At 29.1% G+C, this 19,849-nt stretch overlaps 1 protein-coding gene across 1 annotated transcript; it reads left to right on the forward strand.

Moving 5' to 3' along the window:
* The first annotated feature begins 10,647 nt into the window (after window positions 1-10,647).
* On the forward strand, window positions 10,648-11,250 carry LOC132254041 (uncharacterized LOC116803646). Its single transcript, XM_059737755.1, has one exon. The coding sequence runs from the start codon at window positions 10,648-10,650 to the stop codon at window positions 11,248-11,250; it is 603 nt and encodes a 200-aa protein (XP_059593738.1).
* Window positions 11,251-19,849: the final 8,599 nt, after the last annotated feature.

Genomic DNA, 19,849 nt, shown 5'->3' on the forward strand with positions numbered 1-19,849 from the left:
CTTCCAAAACTAAATTTTTCACCATTAAAAAGTGAGTCACACCATCTAGTGAGAACGCATGTGAAAATGCGGGATCACAAGTACCCTAACTTTCACCCTCTTAAATATCTCCATTATCTCAATGCCTAATCTTAAGGAGTCATCATGTGGAAGACTCTACATCCATGAGGTCTTTTATGATTTTTGTTGTACTCTTTACACATAGGAATTGATTTAGGAACATCCAGATTAAATGTAAGCATATCTATAAATTTTGAACAAAAATTATCTACTATATATGTTTGCTTCCACTGCTAGGATTTAGAAAAAGCTTAAGAAGACTACATGCACCCAATCAAATCTAAGACCAAGGAACAAAGTAATATGATATTCCCTACACAAACATGGAGTTCCTCTTTCTCAAGATCAATGTCTTCGAAGAAAGATAACATGAAGGAAATACCCTATGCCTCAATAGTGGGTAGTCTTATGTGCTAAATATTTGATTTGTTGTAGGGATGGTCAGTAGATATCAATCCAATTCAAGACGAAAGCATTAGATGGCAGCCAAGTATATACTCCAGTATATTCAAAGAAAGAAAAATTATATGTTGGGTATCATTGTGATAAGTCTATACTCCTTAGGTATACAGATTCAGACTTTCAGTCTAATAATGACTCTTACAAGTCTAACTTTGGGTTTGTGTTCACTCTAGATGGTGGTGCTATTAGTTGGAGAAGTGTGGTGTGATCCTGTATTGCTTACTCTATTATGGAATTTGAGTATTTTGCTACTTTTGAAGCAATAAATGAAGTCATTTTCCTAATAGTTTCTCATAGAACTTAAGATAGTTCCCCTAGTTGTACTACCCTTGATACTATTTTGTGACAATAGTGGGGCGATGACACATTCTAAAGAACAAAGAAACTATTGAAAGAGTAAACAATAGATAGGAAGTATCACTTAATACGTGAAATAGTAATGAGATGAGATGTTGTGGAGAAGATAACTTATGCAAAGAACCTACCAATTCCTTTCATTGAGTGTTTAGGTAATATAGTCTTTTGTAGACATAAGGATATTAAAAGGTATCCGATTTTTATCCAACATGCTTTTGGACTAAGAGGAGTTTGTTAAGATAGAGCCTAAGAAAGCATGACATGATGTAAAAAAAATTAGTTTTATTAATAAATTTATTTATTATGATTATGGTTCCCTTTATTATCCTTGTTTGCATTAATTATATTTTAAGCAGTCAAGTCCCTATCACTTACATTTTACATGATTTACGTGCATTAAGAGTTGCACAAAAAACGTAAGTCATAGGTTCCTTGCAAAATGATAAGTAGTTCACAATCAATTCATGGATTTGGGCAATCCATTAGAGATTATAGTGCACTACCTCCTAATTGGAGGGATGACTTGTCTTGGTCATCAAAATAGTTTTCCCATGATAAGTATAATAGTGTATATGGTTACACATCGAACAGGACCTTAGGAAATCATGACATTAGTTATCGGATAGTTCTGCATAGACTCAACCTTGAAAGGATATTGAGCTTGTGCTGAAATCATCAATGGCTTTGACCAATGGGTGAGATCCTAAGGTGTTCATATATATATATATATTCTAGATTACTGTTGATGAAGGTTAATGACAATAGGTATTCTCATTAAAAGCATCATGATATCTTATAGGATTGAGACAACATATCCCATTAGGTGATCTTAAGGACATGTGATCAGGAAACTATGGTCCTAGTAATTTCTAAGTGGAATTTGACATATGTTCTTTCTTGGTTAGAGTATAATCAACAATAGGAGGATCTATAACTTCAGGATTGGAAAGGTAATCTTGAGAGGATGATAGCACATACCTCATTATATTATGGACATTAGTCCATAGGAAGTTTGCATGCAGTGGATGGTAGATTACAAACTTAAGTTTTATCTCATTCCAATATTATAGGGTACTTAAGTGCAATTAACTCTTTGTAGTAGGAAGTTGAGTCAATTTTATAATTAGATTTTAAGGGAGACAATATTTTATTGTGATTCCTAATTGTCCTTATTCAAGCTTTTGATTCATGGTGGCATGTTCGTTTAAGGGAATTATGAGTTTGTAATTATAGGTATGCATAAAGGCATTTTGGTAAAAATGTAAGGTTATACTATATATTATGAATGGTCATTCTAGATTAGACTTATTACCAATAGGACAATTTGATTAGGACCTGAGTGGGCTGGATTAAGTCACCCAAGCTCAAGTTGGGCTCAAGTCACTTAAACCCACAAGTAAACCTATACAAATCCCATTAAGGGTTTAAGGCTTCAGTTTTCCACTCCGTCTTTTAAACTCTAGAGAAAAATTGTAGCCTTTTCCACTATCAAAAAAAACCACACTTCTCTTATGCTAAGATTTGTAAAATGAGTTATTGGGTGGAAGATCATTAGGTCTACAAGATTTACGATGCCTATGAAGTTATTTCATCAAATTGGAATGAATATAAGGAAAATCCAAATCACAGGTATGATCCTTGTTTTATCTAGATCTATATTGTAATGGTTTTCACTATGCTTAGATTTAAAGAGCCCTAGGAATAGATGGCATGAACCTTTCGAGATATGGAGCTAAGAAACAAAGTAATTCAAGTTTGTTTGCATTAATATTACTTACACCTACCATTCTTGACAATTCTAGTACAATAGTGCCTTGTCGCAATGGGAGGATTATTTCATAACTAGATCAATTTATGTATTTGGTAAAGTTTTTAAGACAATTTCAAAGGAACATGAGATCAATCACAAAGATTATGATGAAGCCATGGGTAATATGGATGCTCAATTATGGTAAGGCGGTATGAAAACGAAATTAGAATCTATTTATTCTAACAAATTCTGAGATCTTGTGAAGCACCTAAAAGGATAAAACCTATAGGGTGTAAGTAGGTTGAGAAGTATAAGGCTAGGCTTGTAGCAAAAGGTTATAATGAGAAACTTGGTTTTGATTATGAGAAGACCTGTTCGCTATTAGCCATGCTCAAGTCTATTAGAATACTTTTATCCATTGCATCACATCTCGATGATGAGATATGGAAAATGGATGTTAAAATAACATTCTTAAACTACTATCTTGATGAGAGCATTTATATGATGCAACCAAATGATTTCATAGAAAAAGCACCAAGAGCATTTGTTATGCAAGTTGCATAAACCCTACATTCCCTAATTCCTTTGATCTTTATGAAAAAGAATTTCTATACAAAGAAGTTAGGAAATCTAATTTATACTTAAATTAGGTTTTTAATGCAAAAATACCTTTCTATCCCTTCATAATTTTTATATATTTATTTTTAAATTATAATTCTACCCCTAAAATTAAGTTTGGGTGTTATAGAATGTGCCCAAGTCCTTTTGTATAAAAATAGAATTAAAGTTTGGGATAAAGAGCATGGTGCTTGGAAGATAAAGATGGAGCAAAATGAAAATGATGACCTATTTAGTCTTGACTAAGGTAGACATGGATTTGTAAAGCACAAGTATGTAGTACCATACTCTTCCATTCAGATAAGGGTAAGATTCAAATTCAATTAGAGAAATGAAAGTGACAACTCATTTTCATGAAAAGATTGACTAAAGAGAAGGTAGACTCTGAGAAGCTAAAAATTCTACTAGAACCTTGAACATTTTTTTGCTAATAATCAAGATGAAAGTATTCAGAAAAAGAATGGAAAGAGTTGGATGGTAATTATGTTATGTGAATAGCTTGATGTCTCTAGAGCAATGTATCATAACTTGCTCAAAATGATCCCTCACTTGAGCTTTAATAAGGGAGTAGAAAACTTCTATAGAAATCTCAAGATATCCACACATCTCCACACACGGATGGGAGGAAGTGGAGTAATATGAAATATTCTAAAGAGTTGTTTGTGCGCTACATGTGTACCTGCACTAGTAGGAAAAATGCATGTTATGACGCTTGATTCCTAAACGCTTCTAAAAAGTGTCAAGGAATTAGGTCAACCTTGGCGCTTGTAGAATATTTATAAACCTTGGCACTTCTAAGATAGATGTACTAGATTCAGTGGCGTTTTTTAAGTTGGCGCCTTTTGGAAGCGTCATGGTTGGAAATTTAGAGTAACATTGGCACTTTTTTAAGTGTCATTGAAATGAAGAGCAACATTGGCGTTTTTATTAAGTGTCATTGAATTTACTGATATATATTTCATTCTTTTTCCCACCCAAACACATTATACTCGGATCCCCACACTTGGAGCCCTAGCCCACGACAATCTCCCGCAGAGTCAGCCAACAGCAACCACCAATCGATGGGAAAATGTTGCCAAGACATTTAAGGTTCTCTTTTTTTTTTTTTTATTATTAGTTTGTTTGGTTACCCAGAAAATGGGAGAAAATATATGAAAATCATATTGAAAATTTTTTAATCTAAAATCTTGAATTGGTTAAACCAATTATTTCAATTATATATAATTTATTGGTTTTTATGGTTGATTGAGAAGATGGTGAAAGAGATATGGAGAAAGTAGGGGCCCCACTCTTGAACCCTAGCCCTTTGAACAATCCATTATTTGGGTTTTCTCCATCATAGAGAACCTGCAACACATTGATTTTCTTTAAACATGTCTATTTATGAATACTTATAGGTGGAATTGAGGCCTTCCTTGGTTGAACGTCTTTATTAGCCTTTGGAAAAAATGCTTTTCAAGATGCCTTTCAAAGACTTTTCAAGCAATAGGGTATGAGTGTGGTTACTTGACTGTGTTAGCAAGAATGGTAAGTATTTTCTAATAAAAATTTGCTTTGCATTTTTATGAGACCCCCAAAATATGAAACCAAACACAACCAAATTCTAGAGAGAGAAAGGTGAGGGTAGAGAGAGAAAGAATAAGAAAATAGGGACAACATTGGAATTTGGTCTGGTTTTTTTTTTTCCTTTATTTTTTTTCTTGGGTAAATCTTGTTTTTAATATCCCTTGGTAAATTCCAAAAATTTTTAATAGGATAATTTTTTTCTTTCCTTTTTTTTTTTAGGAGGTTGGGCCTTTACTGTTAGGCTTTTTTTAGGGCATCTAAATTGGTATTTCAATTTTGAAATTTAAAATTGATTTTCTTTTTTTGGTATTTTCAAATGAAATTAAAATTTAATACTTTTTATAATTAATATTAATTTAGAATGAATAAACTATCATTAATGTATTTTTAGTTTAAATCAATGAGAAATACCTGTAACACTTTGGCAAAAATATTTTTTTAAAATAATGAACTAGAGAAAATATTTTGTGAAACATGAATTTTGGTAAAACAATAGTAAAAAATTACAGAGATATGTAGTTAACAAAAAAAAAACAGAAAAGGAAAACAAAATGAAATTTCAATAACTTTTATGGATTTGGATTACTAAAAAAGTCATTAAAATTAGACAATTTTAATAGAAAAAAAAATCAATTAGAATTAAGCTACAACATTGAGAATCAGAGTTGTTTTTTAGGGTAGTTTAATAGATTATATAAGTTCAAATGATAAAAATTGTGTGGTTTGTATTCATTTTATTTTAAAAAATTATATTAATAATATTTGAAGTTAATAAGAATTATACATTTTTTAAGGTGCAAATTTTTTTTGTCATTAAAATGGCAACAAATAATTTTATTGTTGCCCAAATTTCAACAAATAAATAACTTTAGTAGCAAGGATACATTATTATTCAATAACTCATGTTTGACTTTTTTTCATTAAGTGTGGTCATTTATTGTTCTGTTCCAGCTTTTTAGATTCCATTTGGAGAATAAATGATATTCGAATGGATGATTGAATATTCAAATTGGAGATCTTCTATGATATGTCACTAATGATTCCTCATGAAACTTTCTCGTCTTAATTATATACCATCTACACTTGCGAAGTATTGTATATTTACTGATATTGAAAAAGAAATAGTGAACAAAAGCTATAAGAAAAAAAACCTTTATTGATGGAAATGCCACCTAGGCCTATCAACTATTGCCTCTATTTCTAAACATAAAAAATTTCAAAATTTCGCTATGGCTTATTGAAGGACAAAGATGTTGAAATAGACAATTGATGCATGGTTATTAGGAGACTCCACTAACAGCTTTCCATATCTAGCTATCCCTATTTTGCGTGTTCCTTCATCCTCTGCTAATGTGGTAGAGAAAGTTGTAGAGGCAGGTGAGAAATCACAATTGGTAAGGAAAACATCTATGGTACAAAAAAAAGGGTATACCAATGATGAAAAACCAGAGGAACTAGAGTCTTCTCTAACATCCGTCATTGAGAAAATGCCACCATCTCCATCTATTGTAAGAAACAGAAATGGAAAACACAATGAGAAGGAAACAAACCATAATGGCTTAAATGCAAGGTATGAACTCCTCTATAAGGTTTGGTATTCTTGAACAGTGCTAGTGATTACATTAAGCATGTATAATAATATTGTCTTTATCAAATAATATCATGAAGAGAATCTTGTAATATATACAAAATATTTCCTAGTCAAGTGAATTGCTATTATGTAAATTGAGACTTTCTGATTTGATTGTTCTTACCTAAAAGATCTCTTTGTTAGCTCATTTACCTTGATCTTGAAAGCATACATTCCTTGTTGACTTATCTATTTTATTTATGGACTGATTAGGTTGTTAGGAAGAGTACTTATGATTCACTCAGTGACCTTATTATCTTCACTTAGTTCATTTGTTTTTCCTTTTTGTAGGTTTGGTTTGTAGGAGATAAAATTGGTGAAGGACTTGATAGAACAAGAAGAGAAGCCCAATGTCAGGCAGCTAAAGCTTCTCATATGTATTGTCTTGTAAGATCTCTTATTTCTACATTTATTCTTGTCAATGCATTTTGATGTTTCTACTTTTTATCATGGCTAGAGATTTATTTGCGCTTGCTTGGTTGTTTATTGTAGCTTTTATCTTGGGTAAGTGTTACATAATGAAGTACTTTTTTTTCTTTTTTTCTTTTTTAACGTGACAAATCTGTTGTGAAAGAAATTTACCTGTGTAATAATAAATAGCATAATGTTTCATTGTAATTTGGTTTAATATCTTAACAAATTCTTCTTCTTTTTAGTTTCAAGGAATTTTTTAGTTTAATGTCATGTCCATTTATAAACCTCCAATGGAGGATTAAAGAAGTAGTTCAGTCATTTAAAATATCAATTGAAATTCTGATATTGTTTACAAATCAAAGCCTTTGTCAAGACCAAATTAGATTAGATTAGCTTGCTAAAAGAAGGAAATTGAGCACATGCAGGGTGCACAATGGTCCATCCAATTAGGATCATAAAGAAATGAAAAAGAAAAAATAACATAATTTAAAGTTCCTAAACAAGAATCAAATTTCTTTCATCCTATCTATAAAATCAAGAAAATACAAATGTCTTTCCCTTAAGAATTTCACAATTACCAAAATAACTTTAGGAAGACATCTTTAAGCTTCATCATAATTGATTTTTCCTCTTTCAAAGACTCTATCATTCTTCTCCTTCTAAATATACCAAAAAATACATAGCATAGTTGGACTAGAATTGTCTTCATTTTCTTCTCTATAAGCTGCCAATGAGTTTTTAATAAAATGAGGCTTGACCTAAGATATCCCAACCAATGAGAACACTGACACCCATCACCACACAATGAAGCCAAATGGTATTTGCTAACTCTACTTGCATATATAATATCAGTTCATGAGTAAAAGACCTTTATTCCTCAATTGGTCTATTAGTGTAATAAAATTGGTTGCCAACATGTTGCACCCTAAACATGGCTGGTTTTATAGCCATCTTGTAAAAGTTTTTATTCATTTGATAGGTCACTTATCTTATGAAGCCTATTTATAATCTGAAGTCACCAAAGACTCATTCTTTAATAGAGAACTTTTTGGTCTATAACTGCTTTTGAGTTTTGACACAACCATGAAATTGTGTCAAACACATATCTTATATTGCTTCTTTATTTGTATTTCCTATTCTTATTTCTCATTTTGGGAAGCCTCTAGCCAGTGTTTGTTAACCTACAACATGTTTCCACTTTTAACTTTCATGGAATATCATTATTAATTATTTTCTTCAACTTTCATGTTTCATTGTCAAATTCTCTTTGGATCTTGCTTTCCCAGTATGTCTCTAACATGTTCACCAATATGTGCATTAGTTTTGTCTTTTTTATTGCTGAAAAGGAGTTTCATTACAACTCAATCCTTTTATTGCTTGAAAAAGAGTTTTTTCTTTTTTTTTTGATATTTAATCCACTTGAATGGTGAAAATTCTTGTAAACAAAAACTTTCGGTCTTACATGTTTTCATGGAAATATTATATCAAGCCCAGTGACCGCTTTTCAATCACTTGGTTGTTTAAAAGAGTTGATAAAATAAATAAATAAATATAAAATGAACTTAAAAAAGGAAAACCTTTTCATCTATTTTCAAGAGTTTCCCTATGTCCATAAAGCTTTTGTATTATTTGTTTGGTAGAGGAAAAAAATGAGATATAATGGGAGTTATAATTTTAAAAATAAATTGTATAACATATTAATGAGTATGATTTTCATTTATTTTTCAAAAGCAAAAATTGAGAAGCAAAAGTGAAAGCAAGTTTGAATAGTCTAAATTAATTTTTATAAAGATTATAATTTCAATTATGCTTATTTGTCCTTTGCTTATATATCTTTTTCTGAAATTGTAATTGATTTTAGTTTTTTGTGCATGTAGGTCATCTTTTTGGGAAATTAACCTTATAGTTGGATAAGCTAGCATGAAGCAGTATGTTGAAGACCCAGGCAAAATTGGGTTGCATGTAAAGAAAAAATAGACCATGTTAAGGGACTAAACATAAAAGTTGTGACTTTTTTTTTTTTAAATATCTTTTAGTTTTTTTGTGTTTCTTATACAAGTTCTTTATTTGTGATTAAATATTACAATTTGGAAATGTATTACTAAATAAAAAATTAGGTGCAACAACTAATTTCATTGGTACATAATTTTTTATTTTTTATTTTTATGTGTGTGCATTATTTCAATAGCAGGTGAAAAAATTATTAAATTAAAACTAAAATTAAACAATTATCTTCCTTGATGCTTTTACTAAGTGTCAAGGAATGAGAGCAATTCTCTTGAATGGCGCTTTCACCGCTAAACAATGGCACTTATAGAAAGTGTCAAGGTTTCTTCTACTCAACAATGACGCTAATAAAAGTGTCAATGTAATCTGATATAACTAACAATGACACTTTTTAAGCGTCAAGGTTCTTTTCAATGGCGCTTTTTAGAAGCGTCATTGTAGGCAAATACTTATTATGACAGGTTAGTAGATGACGCTTTGGGGAAGCGCCATTGAATGTATTTCTTGACACTTAAATCGCGTTATGGTTAACCTTTATTCTTATAGTGCTGGGAAACACCTAAGTTTATGATGAATGTGAGCAATTCAAAATTGAAATTCGTATCAAAGAAATTCACATGATACAAATGTACTTTTATTGTGACCTTGAGTGCCGCAAAATTAATATTAAAAAATGGCCCCTAAATTATTGATTACAATGACAAGTGTTGTAAAGAGAGCAGGCTACCACATAATTAATTAGGACATGCGTGGAACATATACACATATGTGTATATATGTAGATGTGTATACACATACTTTTTAGTCTTACACAACCAACGAGTTTTTTGCTTGGGTTTATGTCAATCCATAAGGTAATTAGTTGTGCCACATTTCCATAGGAACAGTAAATCGCATCCATTCTTACTCTTCTAATTCCAAATTGAGTAATGTGTTTAGTAAAAATAAAAATGAAAAAGGGTATGAGTGATTTATCGCCCAACTAATGCTAACGTGCCTTTCCCACCAATAAAAGCGAAACCCTTTACTTAATTTCTTAACTATGAATTTGAATTTTCATCCGGTCAAAATTTTGGTCAAATACCACTATTTCAAAATTATAAACAATCACTATAGATTTCAAAATCTACAAAAAGAAATTTTAAAATTATTATGTAAATGAAAGGCATTAAATATAAAAGAATGAATGAAAAGATTAAATATAAATAATTAAGCTAAATATTTTTATTAAAATATATAGAGTTAAGCTAAATGTCATCCATATTTGCATAAAGTTAATGACATAATGGGATAGTGAAATTCGAAAACATTACTGAAAGGATAATATGTGCGGGTTGTTCGAAAAATGTGTTTTCATACACAAAAAAAAAAAAAAAAAAAAAAAAAAAAACCACAAAATATAACTCAAGTTTATAAAATATAAATTTTAAGTTTTTATCTAAATATGGAACTTGAATTATTTTTAAATAATTCATATTTTGTAATTATTTTTACGTATTTGAATAAGGTAGGTATTCCATGCCATGGGCACAAATATTAGTAATGAAAATGAATAGAAGTTGGTTAATGAAACTGGGTCCTGACAGTTTATAACTAGATCTGAGCGAGTCCCATGGACTCAAAAACAGGTAGAGAATCAAGCTAGCCCTTTGCCTCCCTCCTGCTTGCCTATTTTCATGCCTCTCTAACCATTTATTTTAAGCCGCATGCATGCGTACGATACCACAAAAATTCCACGCACGTTTCAATTAGAATTTTAGAAATATTTTGGTGATCTGATTATATGGAAGATGATGAGAGTCATGCAAATGCTCCTACCACCACAAACCCAGAAAGCCCTTGCCTAAAATCCAGCAGTGGCAGCGGCAGCAACGGCATCAACAAGGAGCAAGATCGGTTTCTTCCCATCGCCAACGTCGGGCGAATCATGAAAAAGGTCATTCCTGGGAACGGGAAAATCTCAAAAGACGCTAAAGAGACAGTGCAAGAATGCGTATCCGAATTCATTAGCTTTGTTACCGGAGAAGCATCTGATAAATGCCAACGAGAAAAGAGGAAGACTATCAACGGCGAAGATATCATATGGGCCATCACAACTCTAGGGTTTGAGGATTACGTATCTCCACTTAAACAGTATCTCAGCAAGTACAGAGAGATTGAAGGGGAAAAGCTTAATATTCCAAAGCAACATCGTTCCGAGCAAAGGCTACAACAACAGGAACAAGAACAAAATTTACCATACGCTAGTGTATATTCTTCCACAACTCTCATCTCTCAGCCTCCTTTTGTGGCTGCTGATCAGCCATTTCCTTTGCCTTTCTCTGCAGATTCAATTCAAAAACAATTACACCAACAAGAACACTTTGATTCGGGGGGTCGTTGGTGACCATAGAAAAACAAAAACAAAATGCAAAAATCTATTACATTCTTGTTATATATTCGTGTTAGTAAAAATAAGAATAATGAAGAACAATCACACCATGTTTGGCATCCTACACCGATATATGCTTGGAGTGTTGTTCCAAATTTTAGAACATATAGGAAATTTAGCTACTGATAATTTTTTGGCAGTAGGAGATGAGTTTTAATAAAGAGTTCTAGCCAAACTTCATATCTTTGTGGTGATTCCCTAGTCTTTTGGTGTGTGTATTCACACATAGGCGCATAATCATACTCCAGTATCGATATCAATTTTGTATTGATGTCAATTATCAAAGATGGTCTAACCAACCAATTAGAAGGGACATATAAGAATTGTGAACCTATTACTTAAATGCTCACATGTCTGAAAGCATATGGAAGATTTTGTAATGAAAGATTTCAATAGGAGTCCTACAATTTGATTAAGAGTTTGGAGCTGGTGTACAGGATTGTCCATACATGTATCCCACCATTTAAGAGGATCATGCTTCACAAGGTTTAATTAGTATAGCCACCTCCATCCTGCAAGCAAATTGAAGAATATAAGCTGTTTAAGGACAAAGCATAATGTATAAGTAAACCTTATAATTTAGTAGTGACAATGAAGAAAACCCTACTAATTTAATAAGTTAAAATTAATTTAATAAGATAAATTATTAATAATTTTAATTATTTAAATAAATTAATGTTAATAGAAAAAGTTGTTACCACAAATTTTTAATAAAATTTTAGAAATTAAATCTCAAATAAAATATTTTATATAAATTAATTTAATTTTTTATTTAAAATATAATAAAAACATGTTTTAATAAAAGTATTTTAAAATTTTTTAAATAAATATTGTCTTCAACAATATGGGCTCCCTTTATCTAAAAATATGATGAAACCACATTGATCTTTCATTTTGATATCAAAGACTATTGCAATATCATATGCATTATATTTATGTATAAATTGGTTTTATTCAATAAATCAAGTATTTCTTAATTCAATTTTAACTTTAAACACTTCCAAAATTCATAATTATTATTCTTAAAATTCAAATATCAAATCTACCGATATATCTCAATCTATGGATGTTTTCCTTCTTGATCATATTTATGTTAATTACACTTATAAAATAACTTTAAATTATGTATTTTTATTTATTTTATATTTTTTTTAGAGTTTTTTCAAGTACTCCTATGAATTTTAAATAATTTTCGCTTCACCGATATTTCCGATATATCCCTAAAATGAAAGTACCGATATATCCTTAATTAGCAATATATATATATTTAAATATAATAACAATTGTCATTATTATATTATAATAATGACAATATCACATTATTTCTAAATAATGTTTACTTTCTTTAATAATAATTGTGTTGTTTCATGAATATTAAAGTATCATGAAACTTTCTCAAAAAACAAATAAATCATGTTAAGTATTCAATAGTATAAATAAATTTAAAAATGATAAATTCATTTTGAAAATGGAAAATGCATTTTAATGGGGATGAAATAGTTTTGTCTCCAATATTGAGTTTTACAATAAAACAACTCCTCAATAATTTTCTTTATTCCTTCATCTAATGGTATTATGACAATATTTTTGTCTCCCATTGTTAAGATTTTTCTCTCCAAAACTATTTTATAACAACATAATTTTGTTACCCATTATTTACCTTTTGTGACGACACTAGGTTTTTGTCTCCCGATATATTTTGTACCATGAAATATTTTGTTGTTAAAAATTATAATGTCATCACAAGTAATTTGGCCTCATTTAACATTCAATTAAAACTTTAGACACAAATTTTCACAACAAACTCAAATTTTGTCTCCCAATATCATCTTTAGAGATGAAATTATATTCATGGGCAAAAAATTTGTGGTTGAAGGTGAAATTTCTTGTAGTGTAATTATATACTAACAAATTTTTCTACCCTTGTGTGGCTATAAACTTCCAAACTCACACCATCTTCTAAGGTAAGTTTTTCTTACCAATCTAATTCAAATTGGGGTATGAATTAAAATTGTAATTGATATATTTATTTATTTATTTTTGTTAATTTTACAACCAACGTTTATTGGAAAAAGCAACCCCAAAGATTTGGGACCAAAAGCAGTTAGCGGTGACCATTAAATAAGTGTCTTCAGCTTGAGTTGGATTAAAAGCCCGGAATGTATTTGCACCATCACCATCTTCAAATAAAGTATTTTCAACGGTAGCACCATGAATAGCGCATAGCAGAGCAACGCCCAATACACCGACAACTCCCATCATATGAAATGGGTTCAATGTCCAATTATGAAACCCTTGGAAAAAGAGGATGAATCAAAATATAGATGCTATACCAAAACTAGGCACAAAGAACCAACCAGACTGACCTAGTGGATAAATTAGGTACAGAAACAAAAACAACAATTGGAATAGATAATGCGATTGCATTATAAGGTCGCAATTGAACAGATCGAGCAAGTTCGAATTGACGTAACATGAAACCTATTATTGACATGAGACAAGAATCATGTGATCCATGCCCATTCCTTCTTGCTATATGGCCACCAGTATAAAGCTTTATGTGGAATTGATGAGCTAATTATTGGAATCAAATGGCGAATGTTTGATACTAGGTGAGACAATTGATTCTTTTGAACAACCTTAAAAAAAATGTAATTTGGAGAGGTCGGGAGGCCTTTGCAGGCACGAGACATGCTCTTTCTGCAATGCTACCCGAGAACAAGATTCCCAAACAATCCGTGAAAAACTTTTGGTGTAGAAAAATAAAATAAAATAGAAATCTATCTTCTTTTTAAGTTTGAATTAAATAAAATGAGGCAAATGCATGACTATGTATGAACAGTTTCCTTATCGAACTGCAACGAGGGGAAGCTTTCCACTCAACGGTATATACTTTCAAGTTAACGAGGTGAGGTAATCAAAGTGCTAGTCACTTATTCTAAAACATATTTGTTTAAGGTTTTTTTTTTAAAAAAAAAAAAATTCAGATTCTCTTTGTTTGAAATAAATAAAATCATATAAAATATTTTATGTGACCCATAACAAAAAGAAAATATGAACATTACAAAATTTAAAAAAATTATATTAATATAAATAAAATATAATCTCGTATTTGAACTTTAATATTTAATTAGAAATATTATATAAATATATTATTTATTTATTACACGATATATTATATGTAATCCCATAACAAAAGAAAATATCAACATTACAAATTTTTTTAAAAAAATAAATATAAATATAAATGTAATCTCATATTTGAAAAATATTTTTTTTATTTATTATACTATACATTATTATAATTTAATATACTTGAAACTTATTTTTTAACACTTCATTTAATTGAAAAACTTCTTAGCACCATTTTCTAATCATAGTAAATTCTAAATTAATTGAATCTCTAATATTTGCAATTAATCTAATAAAACATAATAAGTATTTCATACATAAGACAAAACAAATGAAAATGCATACTAGGTATATAAATATTAATAAGTTATCACTGTGGTTAATATTTTTTTAAATTTAATTATGTATTTCTAGATTTATTTAAAGAAACAAAAAAATTGTGATCAATCAATTAATTTAATATACAACAAAAATGAGGAAGACATATTTCACAAGAAGTAGAACTCAAACTATAGCTAACCTTAATGGGAAGAAATATCTAACTACTTAACAACCATTCAACAAGTCTAATAGACAACAACACAACAAATGGAGAGGGAAATTGAGTTAGAAGATCAAGAAACTAGTAGTTAATTTTAATTATGTCTATGAAATTGAGATTTAAGATAAAAATATTTTTTTATATCAGGAATGACAATTCATAAGGTTAAAAATTGTACAATACTCATAAAATGTTGTAGTCTCTTGCACCACATTCAACATATTGTAGAAATAAATTAAGATATAATCTTTGTTAGTAAATTAGTTTTAATCTCAAATGAGAAAGAAATATTAATAATAAAAAATTAGTGTTTTTTGTAATAACATGTTAACAAAAATACAAGCAACTGCTAAATCATTAACTTTTGAAACCAAATTCAAGCTTACGCTTAAATTTCCACATATAATATAACAAAAAAATAAGTCTCAATTCTTTTTCTTACATTATGTATCAATGGATGACACAATTATTTTTACAATTTATAGAAACTTAATAATATTTGTTGTTATTAATAGGAAAAGATTAATTGTAACAATGACAATCGTGATTGAGAATATCAATTTTTCTTTTTTTCCTTTTTTAGCATAGATGGACTCAATATTGAACATGAGTAGAGTTTCCAAAAAATGACTTCTAGAAAGTACATCCTCCATAATAAAACTCATTGTATTTAATGTATGATAATGATTGTATCAAATGCATATTGATTTAACCATTTAATATTTTAATAGATTTAATTTTGTCAATTCTTAAAAGAAACTTAAGATTTCATTTCAAAATATCTAGTTGAACCAATTCAACATATGCATTGTGTGAAGTTGTTGTTAAGTCTAATATGTGTGTGGACCTCGCATTTCGTTGGATGCATTCCCAGTCGATGGCGAAATTCGTTTTTTATTTGAAAAATGATTTATTTATTGTTTGAAAAATGACTTGAAGTCACCACTTATTTTTATTTTATTTTTTTTTAGAAGGGTAAACAAAATAAGAAAGAAAACCCTAAGTGTGACTCTTTATTTTGGAAAAGGCGGTCTGTGAAAAACCGGATCGGGTTCGGGGGTCAGGTTACTTATCGGGAAGGTAAGGTAAAGACCGTAGCACCCCTCTAAGTCCCTAAAGTTGGGTCTCTACTAATAAAATGAAGCAATAGTGGCAATTAACTAATTAATCATGGATACCAAAATTAATAATCAAGCAAATGAGCATGTACAAGTCATAGTGAAAAGCAATATACGCAAATAATGATGGAATCTAATTACAAAAATACACAAAATAAATAATAAGAGAATTATGCAGAATGATTTATTGAATTAAATAAATAAAAAATATTAAAAGAAGTTTTAAAGAAATTTCAAAGGATTTTATTAAAAATGATTTTGAATTAATGACTTCAATTTATTTACTTACAAAAAAGAATCAATTTATTTTCTCAACTTCGTTTGTATTCAATTTTCAAAAAATTTATTTACACTTAGTATCAAAAGAATTTATTACAAAATTTCAATTTGGGTACAAAAATTATTTTTACTTGCTTTTACTAGAAAATAATGAATTTTTACAATTTTATTTACAAAAGTATTTAGATTCATTTTCATTTAAAAGAGTGATTTTTAAAAATTATTTAAAATGACATAACTTTATTTGCAAAAGAAATTTTAATTAAAAAAAAATTAAATCCTCAATTTCTAAAAAATACTTTTAATCCCATTTTAATTAAGGGAAAAGATTTCATTTAAGAAAAACATTTTTTTGGACAATTTTATTAAAAATTAAATTTTGGGGCAATTTTATTAAAAAAAAATTTGGACAATTTTTATTAAACAAAGAAATTTTTGGACAATGTCATTAAAAACAATTTTTTGAATTCTATTAAAAACAATTTTTTTGGATTTTTCTAAATGCATTTTTCTAAATTTTTATAAATAATGAAAAAAACTTTCTTTTATTAAAAATAATATTTTAAAATCATTGTTTCATCAAAACACATTTACTGAATTCTTCCTCTCATTTAAACAAAATTTCTAGTTTGTTCGATGTTCAATTCTGTACATACAAGTAAATATACACAGATAAATATTTACAGAAATCAATAGAAATAAAACTAAATATAAATAAGAAATCAAATATGTACCCCAGTAGGGTTACAACAAGTTCAATGCTCCATTTACAGCTTTTCGAGTCTCACTTTATTCCATGAAATTCCGTGCTCCACGTGTCATAAATTTATGCTCAGCCAACAGGTTCGCAGAACGAGCCCATGCAAAAACAAAAATAGCCCAAGTTTCATATTAATTCACCACCAACAAATTAACTCAAATTTCATATTAATTCAACAATTCAAAAATAACAAACAACAATTACTAGTATAATCAAATCAAGAAAATTGAATAATAATAATAATAATGATAAATAATAATAATAATAATAATAATAATAATAATAATAATAATAATAATAATGATGGGAAACGGATGAGATGGGAAGGAGGTCGCCGACCGGCAGTGGCTCGCCGACGGCGACTAGTCGGTGTCCCAACGGTGGTGAGGGGTTGAGTTTTTTATAATAATAATAATAATAATAATAATAATAATAATAATAAAGAAAATAAGGAAAAAAATGGAGAATGAAAGGAAAAATAATGGGAAGGAAATGAAGGGGTGTTCGGCCGATGAGGTCTAGTGGAGTGAATGGAATGATGAAAAATAAAAAAGAAGTGAATCCCTGGGCGCTTGCTCAAATCGAAGTGGAGTTGCAGAGAGGGGGAAAAGAGAGAAAAAAATTCGGGGTTGGGCTGCCGTGTCTCTGTTAGAAAAACTGAAGAAGAAAAAATGGGGGGAAAATGGGGACTGAAAGTGGGGGTAGCCCGGCCATCCTGCTTTTGGGAAATGGAGGAGATGAACTAAAAAAAGCCCTAGGGCTTGAATGGGGGGCCGGCAAGTCTTGCATTGGGAATGGGGGAGATGTTAATAAAAAATGGAAAAAAAAATTATGAAGAGTAGAAATCGGGGAGGGCTTGGACGTGGAGTGATGGAAGGGTAAGTGAGGGTAGGTAGGAGAGAGAGAGGAGAGAGAAGAGAGAAATGAGGGAAATAAAAGGAAAAAGAAAAATAAATAAAAATATAATATAATTTAATAATAAAAATAATAATAATAGTAAAGATAAAATAAAATACAAAATGATAAAAACTAATAATTAAATAGTGAGTAGGCCAAAAACATCATTTATAATTGGGATTTAAAATTTAAGAATAAAATTGGACTCAAAATTAATCTAAAAATAAAAATGAGACAAATTTTGGGGTCTGCAATGTGTCACACCGCCTTGGACATGTGAAGATCTTATAATATTCTCCATACTCATATTAGCTTCCATAATCAGGTTTGTACCAACTCTTATGTGTTGAACAACAATAATGAGTTATATTTTGTTAATGCACATGAGATCATGATTTAACACATCTAACTCAAATATATAAACTTCTTTCCCCACATGTTAAGCATTCATAATTTATTAGTGTTAGTTTGACATAATCAATTCATAAACAAAAGTCAAATAAATACTTTAGCAGGTAAATATCTTGCCCACCTTTGTGTTTAATAAAAAGACTATCATCTCACTTCTTCTTTTTAATGAATCAAAGGCCCATTTTTTTTATGTTAACAAGGTTATGAATAAATTTTTCTCAGTGATTAACTAGTTTCTGTATTTAAACAATTTAAAAATATTATTAGAAAATAAATTTTCTAAAATGGCATAATTTATTTTCATTATATTTTTAAAATAATTGAATTGTTAACATAATCCTTTTTAAAATTGAGTTTTATTAGAAATTCTATTTCATAAATCATTTATTTTTTTTTAAAAAAAAAACTATTACACAAATATAATTTATAAAATTAATTTCCATAATCCTTATTTTAATTTCAAATTTTTTTAAAAGCCCAGTTTCTAAAATCTTATAAATCAATTTAATTTATTGATCTATTATCTTTATTAATTTTGTCTCATTATTTTCTAATGTGTATGAAATTTTGTAAAACAATTACTAGATTCAATTTTTTTATCACTCGGGTTTTTCAATTAATGAAAGGCCCACTACACCTCTGGAGTCTCCCACTAGGTACTACCTTTACAAAACTCTTTCAAATGAAACTTCATGTTCCCTTTGACTCCTTCCTCCTACCCCTACAGAAGTTTTCTCAAACCAAATCAATTGCTTAATTTAAGTTCTAAAAATTATAAATAAAGGATTGAAGTATACAACAACTTCATGATAAATAAATACACACAATAAACTCTCTTAATCTTTGCTTTTATTTTTTTTTTCTTTTTTACATTTCTTTAAGAATCAAAGAGAACATAAATTTTAGCAAATACATATAATAGAAGCTTATTACAAGACTAGTAATACGGAGAGGAAAAAAATTAAATAAAAGAAAAAAACTCCACATGCAACATGCTTCAAATAACTAAGTTTGATTTTTAAGAAAACAAAAATAAAAAATATAGAAAAAAAAAACAGAAAATCCAAAAAAAAAAAAAACATTATTATCTTACATTTTCTAATTTGTATTTCACGAAAAAGAACAATCTTATTCCTCAATTTTTCAAGAAATATAAATAAATAATAATAATAAAATAAAATAAAAAGACCAATTGGAAGCAAAATGTAAAAGAAAATCTTCCAAAAAAAATTCTCCCTTTCCACTTTCAGCTACTTAAGTTGAGTACCAAACTTATTAAGCCCAAAAAAAAAAAAGGAAAACAAAAATCTAATAATAAAAATAAAACTACTCTTTGTTGACCTTTTAAACGAAAAAAAAAAGAAAAAAAAACCTCTTAATTGTAGACAATCTAGTTGAAGAGAGAATAAGAGAGTT

This window comes from Vitis vinifera, chromosome 7 (assembly GCF_030704535.1).
Source record: "Vitis vinifera cultivar Pinot Noir 40024 chromosome 7, ASM3070453v1".
Taxonomy (NCBI): domain Eukaryota; kingdom Viridiplantae; phylum Streptophyta; class Magnoliopsida; order Vitales; family Vitaceae; genus Vitis; species Vitis vinifera.